This window comes from Euprymna scolopes, chromosome 14, assembly GCF_053919585.1.
Source record: "Euprymna scolopes isolate OS-2025 chromosome 14, ASM5391958v1, whole genome shotgun sequence".
Classification (NCBI taxonomy): Eukaryota; Metazoa; Mollusca; class Cephalopoda; order Sepiida; family Sepiolidae; genus Euprymna; species Euprymna scolopes.
Window position 1 is genome coordinate 66,372,946 of NC_136495.1, and position 20,105 is coordinate 66,393,050.

At 26.3% G+C, this 20,105-nt stretch overlaps 1 protein-coding gene across 9 annotated transcripts in view; it reads right to left on the reverse strand.

Moving 5' to 3' along the window:
- The window catches only part of LOC145293050 (twitchin-like), a 359,249-nt gene that overhangs the window by 120,152 nt on the left and 218,992 nt on the right, over window positions 1-20,105 (reverse strand). For all 9 annotated transcript variants that reach the window (XM_080139370.1, XM_080139366.1, XM_080139369.1 and 6 more), the window contains 2 exons: window positions 9,669-9,821; window positions 5,820-5,865 (listed from right to left, as the gene is read on the reverse strand). In XM_080139370.1, coding sequence (XP_079995496.1) covers window positions 5,820-5,865; window positions 9,669-9,821 — 199 coding nt within the window. The remainder of the gene's footprint in view (window positions 1-5,819; window positions 5,866-9,668; window positions 9,822-20,105) is intronic.

The window sequence follows — 20,105 nt, forward strand, 5'->3', positions numbered from 1 at the left end:
AATCGAATTATAGCTCTAGCTTGCACAATCTGTTAATATAAATTCATACGTAATGTATATATACATATATATATATATACACATATATATGTGTGTGTGTGTGTGTGTATATATGTATGTATATGTACATATATATCTATATATATATGTATGTATATATACATGTATGTATATACATACATATATATGTATATATATATATGTATGTATGTATATGTACGTACGTACGTACGTACATACGTATGTATGTACGTATGTATGTATGTATGTATGTATGTATGTATGTATGTATGTATATGTCGATATATTGCTGTCATGTGTCATTTGTCACCTTTCCAATAAAATCTGTTTAATGTACATATTTAAAAAAAAAATAATTTGTAAGTTAGAAGTTATTTTACAACATATTTCCGTTAAATATTGATTTTATGTATATATCATCAATTAATTTTTTAGTCATATCTGTGAATCAAAAGTGGCCAGTTTTTGACTAACAGATGAACAAGATTTGCATGGAAGACAAAGACAATATAAGAACTGTAAGATTTTCATAAATATCGCATTTTAATTTATAGCGATTTTTTTTTTCAAAATATCTAATTCACAAGATCTGTCCTACTTTTTTTCGATTGCACCATGCTTAATTCCATTCTGAATTGATATGTAAATTTTCTCAAGTCTTTACGATGCACAAGTTATCTATTAGGGACATTTTGCATTTTAATACATATTTGTACAAATAATTCATGAAAAAAAAAATTCTATTTGCTTTTAAGAAAAAGAAATAGTTATAATTATACAAAATTCAAATCATCACTAAAATAATTATAAACTTCAACACTTGAATTATTTTGTCTTAGAAAAAATAGCATTTATGTTTGTAACGATAATTTAAAAACCAATAACAAACATGTTATGAACTATAATATTCGTATATCAAGAAATACATGTCACATAAATTCTATGTTTATTTCAATCATTATACGGTAGACGATAATTTTTCCAAAAGTTTCGAGGTATATTGTAATAACCACATTATATAATAAAATAATAACGCTTTGTTGTTTTAACAAAATGTATTAGAGCTTAAATAATGATGCTCATATATCCTTATAAGTAGGGCTAGGACAACAGAATATTCTTTTCATTGCTTTGACTCTCGAGTGTGTATCCGTTAATATCTTATATGCTTTTATATAGAGTGATGTGGTTCTCGGTTGATTAACTGTGTCTAACTGTGTCGGATATATACTCGAGAATCAAAACAATGATAAGAATATTCTGTTGTCATAGCCCTACTTACTAGAATGAAATTCAAAATATTATTGCTAGCTATTTTATATTTCGAAGAATAAAATTGCAAAAATGACACAAAATATTCTTAGCACTAATTTTATATAAAAATGGTGAATGTAGATGGCTATGCAGAACGTTTGTAGCGTTCAAGAAATAGATTTCTCCTGACCAAGATTACATTGAGTAGCACTGATTATAATATTAGAATACCCATGACCAAATATTTAAATAACTTTCCTCTTATTAAATTATATCATATTTCACGCTTTTATGTCATTTTTACTCTGATAATTCTTCCTCCGTTTAAGTGAATAACAATCTAGATATTTTATCGATATTGTTTAATAAGGCATTTTCGTGTTCAACTGCTTGATTTTTTCTGACCCTAAACCATCTTACAATAATGATGACAAAAAGATCGAAAAGAATTAAAAACATGTGTTGTTATTATATTTATGCTTAACGTCTTTAATGTTCATCTTTCATGACTTCTATTATGTTACGCTATGCCTGGTTAGATCAGATTGTGCACTGACATGAGCATTCTCATGACAGTTTTCTGATCCTTACTACTTCTATACAAATTGAAAGCATGCTCATGTTTATGATACCCTTATTAGAAGTTTGGTCTAACAGGCTCTATTTACCTAGATGTATTGCCTTCATCACGACTTAGCAAATCAATTTACACCTGTATGGTACCCTCCAGAATACAGAAGAAGGATTAACAGGTGTTACTCATGGTCTAAGATTAATCTGGAACAGTGTTAGGCAGGTGCGTTCGTCTTCCTGTGGTATTATATGTATCCATGTATCTGAATAGATACACACATCTGGTATTCCCAAATTATCTCTCATCTGCTACTGGCCAGGCTCAACGCCCCTTAACTTCAGTGATCTAATGAGAACCAGTGTGTATATGACTTTTACTAGAATTGTATTTGTCATATTTAAAAGACAAAGGTCTAAAAAGGTTTATTAACTATAAGTGGTGTAGAGAATACACAATGCTCTCTGTACTTTCTTACTACGTACTTTAATGTCACGAAATACATACTAAAATATACTTTTGTTCTGGGATTGGGTTTGAAGAAAATTTATTTTAGTTATCCTAATCATATAGCAGATTGGGGCCCTACGGTAACGAGTGAATAAGGTGAACTAGATAATTATGAAATTTACCCAGCTAATGATGAGGAATTTGCAATATACAAATTTGAAACAAATAAATGCAAATTAAGAATTTAAAGGCAAAAGGAAGTACAAGCAATAATAATGGTCTGATCGCACACTGTTCAAATAATATTTTAGAGATTCAAGCAAACCTACTTCATTGTAAATCGAGCCTTTCCTTTGATTAACTGTACACATCTACTTACTCGAAACAGTCGAGTTCAAGATTATCTGCACATAAGTAATATAATATTATAAACAGTCTGAAATCTCTGACTTGGTCAAGAGGAGGTAACTCTTTTTATCACATCACAAATATTTTTTATAAACCCATAAATCCACTTCTCCATAAACAAAATATTTGACTGAAATATTTTAAATGACGTAAATATATTGTCAGTCCTTATTTATTAAATAAAACAAGGTGAAAATATTTAACTTTTATAAACGAATACAATATTATTCTATTATATAGAATATGATAGAAATAAACTAGTTGAGATTTTCTCATAAAAAAAACAAATTGCTAAAATACTAATTCTCTTATGTTGTATCGCTGTCGTATTGCTATTTTTTTTTACAGAAACAATATTCAAGAAGTAGCTTTATTTTATTAAATAACGATTCTATTAACTAACATCTAATTCTAATGTTTTCTTAATAAAAGGTGGAAGCATATTTAAATTCCACTCATTTTCCACAGACATGCATTCATATGAATAAAGATGCAAATGGAAATAATAAAATGAATTATTTTTTTATTGTTGTGATTATGTTTTTTTGTTGTTGTTTTTTGCTTTTTACATATTTTAAATAATATCCTTATTTGATAAAATGAATAAGAAGTCGTGATCACGTGATGACTTCCCCATATGATTTAAAATACTTAAGAATTCTGGTAACAGTATGCATTGGTCTGTCATCATGCAACACAATAATAATAATAACATTATTAATGAGAAAAAAGCTAATGGAATTAGTTGCATTTAGATGACAATGAAGATGATGAATGGATAACATCAGTTCTCAGGCTTTGTTAACTTTCAAGATTATTAGTAAGCGGATTAACTAACCTAAGCAACTCAAGAGATAAACTCATCTTGAGATGATAACATTACAATTAAATATAATTATTTTACTGTCTGCAACGTTTCACAAACTAATATACGTATTTTGATATTTTCGTACGATCTGGTTAAAATTATGAACCTATTAAAATGGTAGATGAACAAGAGTTTCTCAGTTTTATGTGGACGCTTTTATACCATGTAAAACATATATTTTACATTTTTCTATGTTAATATCAAGTCATAACATGAATTTGTTACTTTCCAATACATTCACTTGTTGATATCATTGAATAAAGTAAAAATATTTCATAGGTTTATCATCACTTTAAATTTACTCATGTGAAATATGTTTAACCATTAAAAAATTCCAATTATTAATTGTTTAAAATTATTAAAATCTTCCATGATGCATGAATTTAAGTACTTATGCAGAATGTAGACAGCTTATCGTTGGAATATTCTGAGCAGGTGGTATAAACCGTCGGAAACTTTTAAAATGCTTAGTGAATGAAATCGCAGTAGCTGACAATTGGTAAACGGTATCTTTTGTTTATCTATTTATTTTTTTTTCACTGTAGATTTTTGGTTATTTTTTTATGGTGTCTTTCGTTTATGCAATTAATATATATGGATACTGTAAAATAATTTTATATTGAACTAGATTATTAATTTAATCTGAAACTAAACTTTAATTTGATATCATTTCTTCTGACGATTCCCGAGGGGGATAAAATGTACACGCCTTTGTGTTGTTTAATTGCCATAAATATATTTTCATAAATTTCCACATAACTCTTCTCATGTATTGAGCACTATTGAAGTAAATAATGAAAATGTATGCATACTACATTATATCTCTTTATAATATTATATGTGTATACACAAAACAATAATTACATATATCAACGTAATAATTTAAAAATCTTCTTTGAAATCCTAATTCTCTAATTTAGTGTTTTCCTATTAAAACGATGAATTATAATGGCATCTAAGATGTTAGCTGAAAGTACAGAATAGTCAAAAAGCCCCTCCCTCCCAACGTTAGGAATGGCTTTCAAATAATAACGCCATTTCTTCATCATGGTCCATAAACTTCTCAAGTACAATTTTTTTTATTATTAAAATTACCATGCGATGAGTGTTTTTGATTATAATTATATATTCTTTTCCTTAATTTTTAACTGTTTGCCAGCGTTTTATATATTGGCCATCCATTGACACCTTACAGCGGTTTACATAACCTGCCCAGAATATGCTGATGATAATGTACTTAATATTCGTCAACTATTGTATTTTAAAAAAATCTAAGTGATAATTAGAGCTAGGACAACAGGATATTCTTTTCATTGTTTTGACTCGAGTGTATATGCGTTTATATCTTATATGCTTTTATATAGAGTGAGGTGGTTCTCTGTTGATTAACTGTGTCAGATATATACTCGAGAGTCAAAAAAATGATAAGACTATTCTGTTGTCATAGCCCAAGTGATAACTAATATCATTTTGGCCTACTGCCACATTTTATATATAGAAACCTTTATTTGTATAGAAATAAACATTAGCTAGATCAGTTCTTGTTCAGATTTCCCCCATATATCAAAAAACAAAAATAAAGAAAAGTCTATATGATGGACGTGCCTGTTTTGTTTTTTTTTTTAATATGGGGGAATTCTTCAAGATAATTAGATTTCAGCCGTATATAGATTGAAAGAACACAGCCTCAGAACTAACATTACTCTTTAAGCATCAAATATGAAATGAGATCGATTTGTATGTATTTTCATGTTTTCTCTTAGTCAAACAATGAAGAACATGCCAGAAGTATATAATGAAGCAGTTATTATACTATGTTTAAAGATAATCACAACACTGAACATAGTTAGTATGGGATTATAGCTGGTACAACACTATCTATCAATGCTACACGTCTAACAGCTAACATCTACCCACACTACTGGATAAAAAAAGCAGTTAACAAAGTTCACAGGTGACACAGAGGAACTCTCCAATTTTGGAAGTGCGAAAAGTTGATGGAAATCTTAACTCGATGAAGACCTACCGAAAGCAGCTGGAGTTGCTGGTTCCCAGGTGCTCAACAATTCAATCACAAATAAAAGAACTTGACAATTAAAGAAAATGTTATAGTTCTTGTCTATAAATTGTAAACTATGTATTTGAATTACGTAAATATTTTATAGATATTAGAGTGATTAATTTTAATTTCATGATTGAATCTTAGTTTTGTCTCATTGTTTACTAGAAGAAATTGAAACCACCTACCTTCAGCCAAGCATGATCAATTGCTTCATGAACAGTTAACCTCTTTCTAGAAAAGACAAGATGAAATTTTTGATTAAGATAAAATAATGGATAAGATCTTATTTGATTCATAAAATTCATTTTTATATATGATGAATAAAAACTAACTAATATTTTTAGAATTATTTCTTTTATTTCACTACTATATTTCAGTTGACATGGTAGATCTGGGATGGGTTATCCGATTTGATATTTGTTTTTTTGTTTGTTTTTTTTTTAACTTTTTCTTTACGGTTTAGAAATGATTTTATCTGAGAGGGGTTGAAATGAAACGTTGGTAACCATTACTACTAGCAATGTAGGCATAAATTATTTTGAAGAAAATACAGTTGGGAAACCATTTCGTTTTGATTTACCTACTTAATTCTTACTAATCTGCATAAAAATATGAATATATTCTATGAGATATAATCATATTGAGTTGTTGTAGATATTAGTTCTGAGCAAAGTAAACATTTTGTTTAACCACATGAAGCAAACTTCATAAAGTAAACAAGTAACTAAACAAATGGCTACCTTGTTCATAAATGATATTTACGTCAACTTAAAATGCATATATCTCATGTTAAACATTGTTATATTTTTTTAACAAAATAAATCACAAATTAATAGGTAAACCAAAAGAAATTGTTTTTGACTAATTTCCGAACTGTATTTCCTTTAAAATAATTTATATCACCAAGAGCAATGATTACCGTAAGGTCTTACTAATAGGGAAGTTTTGTTCTGGTTGAATGACTTTTTTCAATTTTTAATGGGTATAAGGCTCATACTAGATTATCTGGTATGTGTTGCGTTCTCTTTACTTTAAGGGCACTGAGCTCTCCATATTATCTACTGAAGAGCTTGAATTAACTACTAGATTTCATCCTTCAGTTGTTTTCAGTCTTTCCATGCAAGAGTTATACAGAACAACGTGACACAATGACGCTTAACTATGTAAGTAAACCATGACCAAATATTCAAAATAACAAAGTCTAAATAAATAATAGTCTAAGTCCAAATAAAATATCGTCAGCACGGTTATATGCTGAAATAGAGAAAAGTGACGGTCTTTTGCTCGGTTGAGGGGGGGGGCGATTTTAAACTTAAGAACGAGAAAGTTCGCGAGACAACCAAAAAACAAAGACAATAAATACATATATAAATAAAAAATAGAACAACAAAAAAAATAAAAATAAACAAACACAAGAAAAAAAATAAGAGTTAGCATGTGTTATGATTAAAATGAGTTTCAGAAAATTAACACGTATCGCCTTGTTTTTGACACCTTGTGTTCCAGCAGGAGTGACCATATTTTAGGTGGAAGTGTGAGGGATAGCTCCATTGCTCGGGTATTGTGCGTGTGAGAGATAGTTCCATTGCTCGGATATTGTGCGTGCTTGTGTCTATTTATAGAAGATAGAATTCATCTTTCATATTCCACGCACATGCGCGCGTATGATATGTTAATTTTAGTTTTTTATTTATTTATTTATTTATTTGTTTATTTTTGCTTTAAATAAAGTTCTAACTTCTAATATAGAAAAAATAAATTCCCGTTTGTGTTAGATTCAGAAATTTATCTTGCTTGAGCTATTTATCTCTCGTTTTCATTAGTTCAGAGCATTGGAGTTAAATGATGTACCTTTTCCTAGTGATATCATCTCAAGTAACTCCACCAGAGTAGATGAAGTTTTAGCCTGAAATACGTTAAGACCAAGAGATCACAAGAAAAATATACTATAACAATGTTAACTGGTTGGTTGAGGCTAAAAAATTAAAAGTCTTTACCTCTATCCTTACTGAACGTTTAAGAGGTAAAGAAGAATTTCAACTGAACACTTAAATATCTATGTGTCTCAAGTAATGTGCCACACAGTAAGGCCCTTTGATTTCTGAGACTTAGCACTGAAGTAAAATGAAAAAATGCAGTTAATATATATGGATACTGTCATATAATTTTATATTGAACTAGATTATTGATTTAATCTGAAACTAAACTTTAATTTGATATCATTTCTTCTGACGATTCCCAGTGTGGATAAAATGTACACGCCTTTGTGTTGTTTAATTGCCATAAATATATTTTCATAAATTTCCACATAACACTTCTCATGTATTGAGCACTATTGAAATAAATAATGAAAATGTATGCATACTACATTATATCTCTTTATGGAATACTGCTGCCATATCTGGGCAGGAGCTGCTAAAAATAGCCTATCCTGCCTTGACAGAGTACAAAATATACTTCGTGGCTTAGTGGGGGATGCCCTTTTCTCTTCCCTGCAACCGCTCTCCCACAGAAGAGACGTTGCGAGCCTGTCTTTGTTTTACCGTTATTTCCATGGCAAGTGCTCGTCTGAGCTCCAATCTCTGGTCCCCCCTCGCCAATCTTTTACAAAAAACACCCGTCTAGCTGAAGCCACTGTCAAAAATTTTCCCCACTCTCTATCTGTGCCGAAATCAAAACGTAGATTCCATGAACACAGCTTCTTTCTTAGAACAGCACGCCAGTGAAACTCTGTTCCGTCTGCCTGTTTCCCACCTGACTACAACTTGGATGTCTTCAAATCCAACGTAAACAAATTCCTGATGAACCGCCCTCTTAAGTAGACACTTTATGAAATCTCAACACTAGCGTACAATGTACTGTACATGCAATAACCCTTATCCTTGAGTGGTCCGGGCCTTGATAAGTGGTGACCTCCTTGTAAAAAAAAATAATAATTACATATATCAACGTAATAATTTAAAATCTTCTTTGAAATCGTAATTCTCTAATTTAGTGTTTTCCTATTAAAACGATGAATTATAATGGCATCTAAGATGTGAAGATGTTATATCTATGGTTTTCATTAAAAGAGTCTTAGAGATAAAGAGATGTTGTATCTTAGAGAGAGAGAGAGTTCTAGAGAGGGATATTGTTGTAAGAGACTTAGAGAGATTCTTTAAGTTATTACGATTCTTATATTTTAAATGTTCATTCCTTGTGTTTATGGAAGAAGAAGAAGGGGAAGCTCTGTGTGTTCAGACATTGTGTAGACATGAGATGTCGAGACGTGTATGTAATGACATTTTATAACACAAATATATAATACAATTTTCACTTTACCTTTTTGTAAGAATCATAAGACAAGACGACGTTTTATAAAAACACAGATGAGTTTATTCTTCACACGACCGGCCGTGGTTTCCTCATCAAGAATTCAAAGCTTCACATTTTAGTTTCAAAGTGACGTCTTGCTTCCTAGACGTTCGGATCCCAAACTCCAGACTCTCTCTGAGTTTCTCACTGACTGTCTCTCTCTGACCGTCTTCTTTTACTCTCAAGTTTTTTTCTCTATAACTAGAACTTTCTATTTTCCGTGACGTCATACACATGTTAAAACATGTGCCTTCTTTCACGTGTTCTGGACATGCGTGTCCAAAACTTTTCCTTTTTCTACAAAAGGAATTTTAACCTATACTCAGTAACCTATTTTTCCAATATGTTAAAAACATTATCTTATAGCTACATTCTTTCAATTAAAAATTTCATAACAAACTTGACAGTTCACATTCTTTTCTTGAAATATTTTATCTCTATTCTAAATAATCGTTTGTTTTACATTTTTAAATTCTCACACGTAATCTATTTCTAAACCTAAATTACGAGGTTCGAATTTCGTCTATTGCTATTTCATTTTCATTTTAACTAATCTCTTTATTTTTATACTTAGATGAAAAGGGGACAGCCCTTATCATGTAACAAAGAGAGCGTAATGAATAAAAAAAATGAAAGAAAAAGAAGTGAATAAAAAAAAGGAAGAAAAACAAAATACGTACGATGGATTTCTGAGAAGTAATTTCTTAATAAAGTCTCTAGCCTCTTGAGAAACACTCTTAAATGCTTCTTCATCAAAGTCCCAGTCACATCTTTTCACATTTTGAAGAGTCTCCAAGTCGTCCTCACCGGCAAATGGTGACAAACCACTCAATCTAAAGATTGAAAAGTAAAATCAATGAATATAAAGCAAAAAAAAAACATCAATGAAAAGTTTTCAATTAAATAATTTTCTATAAGTTTTGAATTGTAAAGATTGATTGATGTTAAACCAATCAAGCATTTCTATTCAACTTTCACATTTTGAATAACATAATCAAGCATTTCTATTCAATTTTTACGTTTTGAATAAACTAATCAAGCATTTCTATTCAATTTTTACGTTTTGAATAAACCAATCAAGCATTTCTATTCAACTTTCACATTTTGAATAAACCAATCAAGCATTTCTATTCAATTTTCACATTTTGAATAAACCAATCAAGCATTTCTATTCAACTTTCACGTTTTGAATAAACTAATTCAGCATTTCTATTCAATTTTCACATTTTGAATAAACCAATCAAACATTTCTATTCAATTTTCACATTTTGAATAACATAATCAAGCATTTCTATTCAACTTTCACATTTTGAATAAACTAATCAAGCATTTCTATTCAATTTTTACGTTTTGAATAAACTAATCAAGCATTTCTATTCAATTTTCACATTTTGAATAACATAATCAAGCATTTCTATTCAACTTTCACATTTTGAATAAACTAATCAAGCATTTCTATTCAATTTTTACGTTTTGAATAAACTAATCAAGCATTTCTATTCAATTTTCACATTTTGAATAACATAATCAAGCATTTCTATTCAACTTTCACATTTTGAATAAACTAATCAAGCATTTCTATTCAATTTTTACGTTTTGAATAAACTAATCAAGCATTTCTATTCAATTTTTACGTTTTGAATAAACTAATCAAGCATTTCTATTCAATTTTTACGTTTTGAATAAACTAATCAAGCATTTCTATTCAATTTTTACGTTTTGAATAAACTAATCAAGCATTTCTATTCAATTTTCACATTTTGAATAACATAATCAAGCATTTCTATTCAACTTTCACATTTTGAATAAACTAATCAAGCATTTCTATTCAATTTTTACGTTTTGAATAAACTAATCAAGCATTTCTATTCAATTTTCACATTTTGAATAACATAATCAAGCATTTCTATTCAACTTTCACATTTTGAATAAACTAATCAAGCATTTCTATTCAATTTTTACGTTTTGAATAAACTAATCAAGCATTTCTATTCAATTTTTACGTTTTGAATAAACTAATCAAGCATTTCTATTCAATTTTTACGTTTTGAATAAACTAATCAAGCATTTCTATTCAATTTTCACATTTTGAATAACATAATCAAGCATTTCTATTCAACTTTCACATTTTGAATAAACTAATCAAGCATTTCTATTCAATTTTTACGTTTTGAATAAACTAATCAAGCATTTCTATTCAATTTTTACGTTTTGAATAAACTAATCAAGCATTTCTATTCAATTTTTACGTTTTGAATAAACTAATCAAGCATTTCTATTCAATTTTCACATTTTGAATAAACTAATCAAGCATTTCTATTCAACTTTCACATTTTGAATAAACTAATCAAGCATTTCTATTCAATTTTTACGTTTTGAATAAACTAATCAAGCATTTCTATTCAATTTTTACGTTTTGAATAAACTAATCAAGCATTTCTATTCAATTTTCACATTTTGAATAACATAATCAAGCATTTCTATTCAACTTTCACATTTTGAATAAACTAATCAAGCATTTCTATTCAATTTTTACGTTTTGAATAAACTAATCAAGCATTTCTATTCAATTTTTACGTTTTGAATAAACTAATTCAGCATTTCTATTCAATTTTCACATTTTGAATAACATAATCAAGCATTTCTATTCAACTTTCACATTTTGAATAAACTAATCAAGCATTTCTATTCAATTTTTACGTTTTGAATAAACTAATCAAGCATTTCTATTCAATTTTCACATTTTGAATAACATAATCAAGCATTTCTATTCAACTTTCACATTTTGAATAAACTAATCAAGCATTTCTATTCAATTTTTACGTTTTGAATAAACTAATCAAGCATTTCTATTCAATTTTCACATTTTGAATAACATAATCAAGCATTTCTATTCAATTTTCACATTTTGAATAAACTAATCAAGCATTTCTATTCAATTTTTACGTTTTGAATAAACTAATCAAGCATTTCTATTCAATTTTTACGTTTTGAATAAACTAATTCAGCATTTCTATTCAATTTTCACATTTTGAATAACATAATCAAGCATTTCTATTCAACTTTCACATTTTGAATAAACTAATCAAGCATTTCTATTCAATTTTTACGTTTTGAATAAACTAATCAAGCATTTCTATTCAATTTTCACATTTTGAATAACATAATCAAGCATTTCTATTCAACTTTCACATTTTGAATAAACTAATCAAGCATTTCTATTCAATTTTTACGTTTTGAATAAACTAATCAAGCATTTCTATTCAATTTTTACGTTTTGAATAAACTAATTCAGCATTTCTATTCAATTTTCACATTTTGAATAACATAATCAAGCATTTCTATTCAACTTTCACATTTTGAATAAACTAATCAAGCATTTCTATTCAATTTTTACGTTTTGAATAAACTAATCAAGCATTTCTATTCAATTTTTACGTTTTGAATAAACTAATTCAGCATTTCTATTCAATTTTCACATTTTGAATAACATAATCAAGCATTTCTATTCAACTTTCACATTTTGAATAAACTAATCAAGCATTTCTATTCAATTTTTACGTTTTGAATAAACTAATCAAGCATTTCTATTCAATTTTCACATTTTGAATAACATAATCAAGCATTTCTATTCAACTTTCACATTTTGAATAAACTAATCAAGCATTTCTATTCAATTTTTACGTTTTGAATAAACTAATCAAGCATTTCTATTCAATTTTCACATTTTGAATAACATAATCAAGCATTTCTATTCAATTTTCACATTTTGAATAAACTAATCAAGCATTTCTATTCAATTTTCACATTTTGAATAACATAATCAAGCATTTCTATTCAATTTTCACATTTTGAATAACATAATCAAGCATTTCTATTCAATTTTCACATTTTGAATAAACTAATCAAGCATTTCTATTCAATTTTCACATTTTGAATAACATAATCAAGCATTTCTATTCAATTTTCACATTTTGAATAACATAATCAAGCATTTCTATTCAATTTTCACATTTTGAATAACATAATCAAGCATTTCTATTCAACTTTCACATTTTGAATAAACTAATCAAGCATTTCTATTCAATTTTCACATTTTGAATAACATAATCAAGCATTTCTATTCAATTTTCACATTTTGAATAACATAATCAAGCATTTCTATTCAACTTTCACATTTTGAATAAACTAATCAAGCATTTCTATTCAATTTTCACATTTTGAATAACATAATCAAGCATTTCTATTCAATTTTCACATTTTGAATAACATAATCAAGCATTTCTATTCAATTTTCACATTTTGAATAACATAATCAAGCATTTCTATTCAACTTTCACATTTTGAATAAACTAATCAAGCATTTCTATTCAATTTTTACGTTTTGAATAAACTAATCAAGCATTTCTATTCAATTTTTACGTTTTGAATAAACTAATCAAGCATTTCTATTCAATTTTTACGTTTTGAATAAACTAATCAAGCATTTCTATTCAATTTTCACATTTTGAATAACATAATCAAGCATTTCTATTCAACTTTCACATTTTGAATAAACTAATCAAGCATTTCTATTCAATTTTCACATTTTGAATAAACTAATCAAGCATTTCTATTCAATTTTTACGTTTTGAATAAACTAATCAAGCATTTCTATTCAATTTTCACATTTTGAATAAACTAATCAAGCATTTCTATTCAACTTTCACATTTTGAATAAACTAATCAAGCATTTCTATTCAATTTTTACGTTTTGAATAAACTAATCAAGCATTTCTATTCAATTTTCACATTTTGAATAACATAATCAAGCATTTCTATTCAATTTTCACATTTTGAATAAACTAATCAAGCATTTCTATTCAATTTTTACGTTTTGAATAAACTAATCAAGCATTTCTATTCAATTTTCACATTTTGAATAACATAATCAAGCATTTCTATTCAACTTTCACATTTTGAATAAACTAATCAAGCATTTCTATTCAATTTTTACGTTTTGAATAAACTAATCAAGCATTTCTATTCAATTTTTACGTTTTGAATAAACTAATACAAGCATTTCTATTCAATTTTTACGTTTTGAATAAACTAATCAAGCATTTCTATTCAATTTTCACATTTTGAATAACATAATCAAGCATTTCTATTCAACTTTCACATTTTGAATAAACTAATCAAGCATTTCTATTCAATTTTTACGTTTTGAATAAACTAATCAAGCATTTCTATTCAATTTTTACGTTTTGAATAAACTAATCAAGCATTTCTATTCAATTTTCACATTTTGAATAACATAATCAAGCATTTCTATTCAACTTTCACATTTTGAATAAACTAATCAAGCATTTCTATTCAATTTTTACGTTTTGAATAAACTAATCAAGCATTTCTATTCAATTTTTACGTTTTGAATAAACTAATTCAGCATTTCTATTCAATTTTCACATTTTGAATAACATAATCAAGCATTTCTATTCAACTTTCACATTTTGAATAAACTAATCAAGCATTTCTATTCAATTTTTACGTTTTGAATAAACTAATCAAGCATTTCTATTCAATTTTCACATTTTGAATAACATAATCAAGCATTTCTATTCAACTTTCACATTTTGAATAAACTAATCAAGCATTTCTATTCAATTTTTACGTTTTGAATAAACTAATCAAGCATTTCTATTCAATTTTCACATTTTGAATAACATAATCAAGCATTTCTATTCAATTTTCACATTTTGAATAAACTAATCAAGCATTTCTATTCAATTTTCACATTTTGAATAACATAATCAAGCATTTCTATTCAACTTTCACATTTTGAATAAACTAATCAAGCATTTCTATTCAATTTTTACGTTTTGAATAAACTAATCAAGCATTTCTATTCAATTTTCACATTTTGAATAACATAATCAAGCATTTCTATTCAATTTTTACATTTTGAATAAACTAATCAAGCATTTCTATTCAATTTTTACATTTTGAATAAACTAATCAAGCATTTCTATTCAATTTTTACGTTTTGAATAAACTAATCAAGCATTTCTATTCAATTTTTACGTTTTGAATAAACTAATCAAGCATTTCTATTCAATTTTCACATTTTGAATAACATAATCAAGCATTTCTATTCAATTTTTACATTTTGAATAAACTAATCAAGCATTTCTATTCAATTTTTACGTTTTGAATAAACTAATCAAGCATTTCTATTCAATTTTTACGTTTTGAATAAACTAATCAAGCATTTCTATTCAATTTTCACATTTTGAATAACATAATCAAGCATTTCTATTCAACTTTCACATTTTGAATAAACTAATCAAGCATTTCTATTCAATTTTTACGTTTTGAATAAACTAATCAAGCATTTCTATTCAATTTTTACGTTTTGAATAAACTAATCAAGCATTTCTATTCAATTTTTACGTTTTGAATAAACTAATCAAGCATTTCTATTCAATTTTCACATTTTGAATAACATAATCAAGCATTTCTATTCAATTTTTACATTTTGAATAAACTAATCAAGCATTTCTATTCAATTTTTACGTTTTGAATAAACTAATCAAGCATTTCTATTCAATTTTTACGTTTTGAATAAACTAATCAAGCATTTCTATTCAATTTTCACATTTTGAATAACATAATCAAGCATTTCTATTCAACTTTCACATTTTGAATAAACTAATCAAGCATTTCTATTCAATTTTTACGTTTTGAATAAACTAATCAAGCATTTCTATTCAATTTTCACATTTTGAATAACATAATCAAGCATTTCTATTCAATTTTCACATTTTGAATAAACTAATCAAGCATTTCTATTCAATTTTTACGTTTTGAATAAACTAATCAAGCATTTCTATTCAATTTTCACATTTTGAATAACATAATCAAGCATTTCTATTCAATTTTCACATTTTGAATAAACTAATCAAGCATTTCTATTCAATTTTCACATTTTGAATAACATAATCAAGCATTTCTATTCAATTTTCACATTTTGAATAACATAATCAAGCATTTCTATTCAACTTTCACATTTTGAATAAACTAATCAAGCATTTCTATTCAATTTTTACGTTTTGAATAAACTAATCAAGCATTTCTATTCAATTTTTACGTTTTGAATAACATAATCAAGCATTTCTATTCAACTTTCACATTTTGAATAAACTAATCAAGCATTTCTATTCAATTTTCACATTTTGAATAACATAATCAAGCATTTCTATTCAACTTTCACATTTTGAATAAACTAATCAAGCATTTCTATTCAATTTTTACGTTTTGAATAAACTAATCAAGCATTTCTATTCAATTTTCACATTTTGAATAACATAATCAAGCATTTCTATTCAATTTTCACATTTTGAATAAACTAATCAAGCATTTCTATTCAATTTTTACGTTTTGAATAAACTAATCAAGCATTTCTATTCAATTTTCACATTTTGAATAACATAATCAAGCATTTCTATTCAATTTTCACATTTTGAATAAACTAATCAAGCATTTCTATTCAATTTTCACATTTTGAATAACATAATCAAGCATTTCTATTCAATTTTCACATTTTGAATAACATAATCAAGCATTTCTATTCAACTTTCACATTTTGAATAAACTAATCAAGCATTTCTATTCAATTTTTACGTTTTGAATAAACTAATCAAGCATTTCTATTCAATTTTTACGTTTTGAATAAACTAATCAAGCATTTCTATTCAACTTTCACATTTTGAATAACATAATCAAGCATTTCTATTCAATTTTTACGTTTTGAATAACATAATCAAGCATTTCTATTCAATTTTTACGTTTTGAATAAACTAATCAAGCATTTCTATTCAATTTTCACATTTTGAATAACATAATCAAGCATTTCTATTCAACTTTCACATTTTGAATAAACTAATCAAGCATTTCTATTCAATTTTTACGTTTTGAATAAACTAATCAAGCATTTCTATTCAATTTTCACATTTTGAATAACATAATCAAGCATTTCTATTCAACTTTCACATTTTGAATAAACTAATCAAGCATTTCTATTCAATTTTTACGTTTTGAATAAACTAATCAAGCATTTCTATTCAATTTTCACATTTTGAATAACATAATCAAGCATTTCTATTCAATTTTCACATTTTGAATAAACTAATCAAGCATTTCTATTCAATTTTCACATTTTGAATAACATAATCAAGCATTTCTATTCAACTTTCACATTTTGAATAAACTAATCAAGCATTTCTATTCAATTTTTACGTTTTGAATAAACTAATCAAGCATTTCTATTCAATTTTTACGTTTTGAATAAACTAATCAAGCATTTCTATTCAACTTTCACATTTTGAATAACATAATCAAGCATTTCTATTCAATTTTTACGTTTTGAATAAACTAATCAAGCATTTCTATTCAATTTTCACATTTTGAATAACATAATCAAGCATTTCTATTCAATTTTTACGTTTTGAATAAACTAATCAAGCATTTCTATTCAATTTTCACATTTTGAATAACATAATCAAGCATTTCTATTCAACTTTCACATTTTGAATAAACTAATCAAGCATTTCTATTCAATTTTTACGTTTTGAATAAACTAATCAAGCATTTCTATTCAATTTTCACATTTTGAATAACATAATCAAGCATTTCTATTCAATTTTCACATTTTGAATAAACTAATCAAGCATTTCTATTCAATTTTCACATTTTGAATAACATAATCAAGCATTTCTATTCAACTTTCACATTTTGAATAAACTAATCAAGCATTTCTATTCAATTTTTACGTTTTGAATAAACTAATCAAGCATTTCTATTCAATTTTTACGTTTTGAATAACATAATCAAGCATTTCTATTCAATTTTCACATTTTGAATAAACTAATCAAGCATTTCTATTCAATTTTTACGTTTTGAATAAACTAATCAAGCATTTCTATTCAATTTTCACATTTTGAATAACATAATCAAGCATTTCTATTCAATTTTCACATTTTGAATAAACTAATCAAGCATTTCTATTCAATTTTTACGTTTTGAATAAACTAATCAAGCATTTCTATTCAATTTTTACGTTTTGAATAAACCAATCAAGCATTTCTATTCAATTTTCACATTTTGAATAAACTAATCAAGCATTTCTATTCAATTTTTACGTTTTGAATAAACTAATCAAGCATTTCTATTCAATTTTCACATTTTGAATAACATAATCAAGCATTTCTATTCAATTTTCACATTTTGAATAAACTAATCAAGCATTTCTATTCAATTTTCACATTTTGAATAACATAATCAAGCATTTCTATTCAACTTTCACATTTTGAATAAACTAATCAAGCATTTCTATTCAATTTTTACGTTTTGAATAAACTAATCAAGCATTTCTATTCAATTTTTACGTTTTGAATAAACTAATCAAGCATTTCTATTCAATTTTTACGTTTTGAATAAACCAATCAAGCATTTCTATTCAATTTTCACATTTTGAATAACATAATCAAGCATTTCTATTCAACTTTCACATTTTGAATAAACTAATCAAGCATTTCTATTCAATTTTTACGTTTTGAATAAACTAATTCAGCATTTCTATTCAATTTTTACGTTTTGAATAAACTAATCAAGCATTTCTATTCAATTTTTACGTTTTGAATAAACTAATTCAGCATTTCTATTCAATTTTTACGTTTTGAATAAACCAATCAAGCATTTCTATTCAACTTTCACATTTTGAATAAACCAATCAAGCATTTCTATTCAACTTTCACATTTTGAATAAACCAATCAAGCATTTCTATTCAACTTTCACGTTTTGAATAAACTAATCAAGCATTTCTATTCAATTTTTACGTTTTGAATAAACTAATCAAGCATTTCTATTCAATTTTTACATTTTGAATAAACCAATCAAGCATTTCTATTCAACTTTCACATTTTGAATAAACCAATCAAGCATTTCTATTCAACTTTCACATTTTGAATAAACCAATCAAGCATTTCTATTCAACTTTCACATTTTGAATAAACCAATCAAGCATTTCTATTCAACTTTCACATTTTGAATAAACCAATCAAGCATTTCTATTCAACTTTCACATTTTGAATAAACTAATCAAGCATTTCTATTCAATTTTCACATTTTGAATAACATAATCAAGCATTTCTATTCAACTTTCACGTTTTGAATAAACTAATCAAGCATTTCTATTCAATTTTTACGTTTTGAATAAACTAATCAAGCATTTCTATTCAATTTTTACATTTTGAATAAACCAATCAAGCATTTCTATTCAACTTTCACATTTTGAATAAACCAATCAAGCATTTCTATTCAACTTTCACATTTTGAATAAACCAATCAAGCATTTCTATTCAACTTTCACGTTTTGAATAAACTAATCAAGCATTTCTATTCAATTTTTACGTTTTGAATAAACCAATCAAACATTTCTATTCAATTTTTACGTTTTGAATAAACTAATTCAGCATTTCTATTCAACTTTCACATTTGAATAAACCAATCAAGCATTTCTATTCAACTTTCACATTTTGAATAACATAATCAAGCATTTCTATTCAACTTTCACATTTGAATAAACCAATCAAGCATTTCTATTCAATTTTCACATTTTGAATAAACTAATCAAGCATTTCTATTCAATTTTTACGTTTTGAATAACATAATCAAGCATTTCTATTCAATTTTTACGTTTTGAATAAACTAATCAAGCATTTCTATTCAATTTTTACGTTTTGAATAAACTAATCAAGCATTTCTATTCAATTTTTACGTTTTGAATAAACTAATCAAGCATTTCTATTCAATTTTTACGTTTTGAATAAACTAATCAAGCATTTCTATTCAATTTTTACGTTTTGAATAAACTAATCAAGCATTTCTATTCAATTTTTACATTTTGAATAAACCAATCAAGCATTTCTATTCAACTTTCACATTTTGAATAAACCAATCAAGCATTTCTATTCAACTTTCACATTTTGAATAAACCAATCAAGCATTTCTATTCAACTTTCACGTTTTGAATAAACTAATCAAGCATTTCTATTCAATTTTTACGTTTTGAATAAAC